This window comes from Brassica oleracea, chromosome C9 (assembly GCF_000695525.1).
Source record: "Brassica oleracea var. oleracea cultivar TO1000 chromosome C9, BOL, whole genome shotgun sequence".
In the NCBI taxonomy this organism is placed as follows: Eukaryota; Viridiplantae; Streptophyta; class Magnoliopsida; order Brassicales; family Brassicaceae; genus Brassica; species Brassica oleracea.
In genome coordinates this window covers 41902873-41906076 of record NC_027756.1, presented here as the reverse complement: position 1 = coordinate 41906076, position 3204 = coordinate 41902873, and the positions used below count along the sequence as shown (strand labels likewise).

The 3204-nt window shown below is 37.9% G+C and overlaps 2 protein-coding genes across 2 annotated transcripts in view; one reads left to right on the top strand and one right to left on the bottom strand.

Annotated features, from left to right (window-relative positions):
* Window positions 1-1353, bottom strand: part of LOC106315056 — a 7350-nt gene extending 5997 nt beyond the window's left edge. Inside the window, exon 1 of the mRNA XM_013752830.1 lies at window positions 546-1353. Within this exon, the coding sequence (XP_013608284.1) occupies window positions 546-1353 (808 nt within the window). The remainder of the gene's footprint in view (window positions 1-545) is intronic.
* A 1243-nt stretch (window positions 1354-2596) lies between these two features.
* The window catches only part of LOC106315055 (NAC domain-containing protein 53-like), a 1272-nt gene continuing 664 nt past the window's right edge, over window positions 2597-3204 (top strand). The window contains exon 1 of the mRNA XM_013752829.1: window positions 2597-3155. Within this exon, the coding sequence (XP_013608283.1) occupies window positions 2597-3155 (559 nt within the window). The remainder of the gene's footprint in view (window positions 3156-3204) is intronic.

Sequence of the window (3204 nt, the reverse complement as noted above, 5' to 3'; positions counted from 1 at the left end):
TTTTCGAATTTAAATTTCAGAAATTTTATTTTTTTTTAAAAAAATAATATTTTTTACATTCGGAGGAAATTAATTATATTTTTTACTCGATCGATCGATCGATCTGTTTACAAAAAAACGTTCGGAATATACCGAGGGACCTGTTCCGCGGAATATACCGAGGAACTGTTCCCTCAGTATATACCGAGGGACATTTCCCTCGGAATATTCCGGGGAATATGTCCGTTGGTATATTCCTATCGATCGATGTATTTATGTCCAAAAACGCATCGAACGATGAACGTCCGAGGAAATATCCCGACGAAGTTCTCCCTCGGTATATTCCGAGGACATTTCCGACAAACTAGTGATCCTCGGAATTTCCTCGGAAGTTTGTTTCCTCGGAATTCCGTCGGAAAATTCCGAGGGATTTCCGAGGAAAGAAGAAATTCCGAGGAATTATTTCCGACGACTTGTTTCGTCGGTATGTCGTCGGAATAACGATATTCCGACGAAATTCCGACGATTTTTTCCCTCAGAATCCTTGCTGTTTTCTTGTAGTGAACCCTCATCAGTAGGAAGATCAAAAGGGACATTTGTAGGCTTTACCCAGACAGAAGCCTTTTGGAGCGAAGGAGGATCCAAAGCAAAAGACGCTTTCCATTCCGTCACAAAAAAGGGTGAGTCCCCAACTCTCCAAAGCTCATGTTGGAGGACCTTTTGCCTCAGAGAGGGCGACGGGATATAGAAGAGGTAGGCGTTGGCGGTGAGATTATGAATGGTAACCCTCCTATCCTTTCCCCAGAGAAAGTTTAGGACACCCCAAATTTTACCATAGGATGGCGCATTGCCATAGAAAATCCCGACAATGTAATCAGAATGTAGGTTGGCCCCTCGCTCGAAAACGACATTTGGAACCTTAATCCTTGGAACCCCTTCTTTTGTTAGAGTAACCGGCAGTGAAGACTTTGGAAATTTTCCTGCCTTCTTTGAACGCTCAGCCCAACTGAAAGAAGGAGCTGCAGGAACTTGAGAATTTTCTTTAGAGTTTAAAACCTTTGGCACAGTACCAAAGGAAACAGAAGGAAGGGGCGTGTTCGATGTAGAGGCTTCCCCGTTCTTCAAATTTTCTCCAATATTTGGATTCAGAATCTCTGGCTCTTTGAAAGAGTTATTAATTTCTGAAAAGACCTCTGTAGCAGAAGAAGATTTCGCCTGAGGCAAGTTGATAGCGTCCTTCATGGCTGCATCCGCGACAGGAGAAGACGAAAATTTAGGGGAAGGAAAGACATCCCGCATCTGAGGAGAGGGATCCAAGAAGAGAAGGTCAGGAGGTAATGGAGGCACCAGCGGTGGCTCCAGAGAGTGCGACATGGCTGAGTTACCGGAGGTCAACGTCACGAAACTAGGGATTTTCACTATCGCTTATGAGAGAGAAACGAGGTCACCTTATCTTTTTGTTTGTTCTGTATTGCTTCAGTTTTCTCTCATTATTCATACATTTTTCTTTTTCTTGTGTGCTTTGATTATTTCCAAAAGACTCTCTGTGTCGCTTCTTGGTCTCGCGAATTCATTCATAAGAATATTTTATCGTTAGTTGCTTCCAAACACAAGAGCTTCTGTCAAATTTCAAGTTCTAGTAATCTAGTGAGAAACATATAAAATATAATGAAACGTATTATTCTTGATCAGAAGCCTCCTTAAGTAACCCCTTGAATATCACAATAGGTCATCAAATATATCAAGAGAGTAACCACTATATTCATATTATTTTGGCATCGAACATAGAGGTTGTCTGGCAATGGTTAAAAAAGTTAACTGTCGTAAATTAACCATGCTCCATGCATAATATATGTGTATCTATGCATGCATGCATAACGATCCGAAGAATCAGAGTAATAAAATTTTGAAATAGTATTTCATGAAAGCAATCATGTTTATATATTTTAACATCTCAACCAAAAATCATGTTTATATAATAGATGCATATGTATTGGTCAAAAAGACTTCTATTTACGCAAATTAAATAAATTATATAGTTTTTTTTCCAACTAAATAAATTATATAGTTATCCGAACCAGGATAATAATAACCTGGTATTGTTTTTAAAACTAAAGTAAACTTTTGTAATTTTTTTTATTTAGAAGAGATCAGTAACGATTTCTTTATTAAATAATATAGTAAAATAAAAGGAAACAGAATTAACGATTTTCTTATTGGATGTGAATAATAACGTGTCTTTTGTTCAAAAAGATAGATTTGTTAAGAAGAGAGATCACTATGCACACCAAGTAAATTCATAGTAAAAATAAAAAGGATGAAAGAAAAGGAAACCGTAACAAACAAATGATGTTGCAGCAGAATAATACAAGATGTGATGACGATTATCTTATAAGATAGTAAAGATTTTCATGTTATTACTTTGTAAAAAAGTTCAAAAAATAAAGGAAGGATAAATAATCATAATCCTGTTAGAAATGAGTTTCAAAACCAATTTCATATTGGTTAATGATAAGGTAAGATGCTATAAATACAGACGATGGTCGATTACAAACCTCACAGAACACTTCCCAAAGAGCTTTTAAACCCAACCGCACTGTAAGACACGTAAGAGAAGATGTATGAATACAACGACGAAGATGGAGGGATTCAGTTTCAACCCTACGACGACGAACTCATCAACGAATATTTAATCCCCAAATTGGAAGGTAAACCGCGTAGAGAGATCACTATGAAGGATGTTTACTCAAAGGAGCCATGGTTGCTGGACCATCCCATGGGTTCGTTTTTCAAGAAGAACGAATGGTACTACCTTGTGACAAGGACTCAACTCGCCAAAAAGAACATTGGTTGTGGTCAGAAAGCGAAACGGAAGATCACCCGAGACGACGATAGTGGGTCCTGGAAGGCTAATTCGAAAGACGATATCACGGACAATGAAAAAAAGATGGTCATTGGTGAAAAGCAAACCTTAGCTTTTGTTAAAAGCAAAGTTAATAACAAGAAGCAGAAGAGCGGAGACGGTACTTCTTGTAATGTATCACGAGACAGCGAGAGCTGGATTATGACAGAATATATGCTTCCGGAAGAAAAAGATAAGTTTCATGAACTGGTCATATGCAAGATTCATGTGATCAAGAATTCCAAGAAGAAGGATGATGATCATAATGAAGCTTGTACTTCTAGTAATCATCATCATTATGTGTCTGTTCTAGCCTCTTCTTT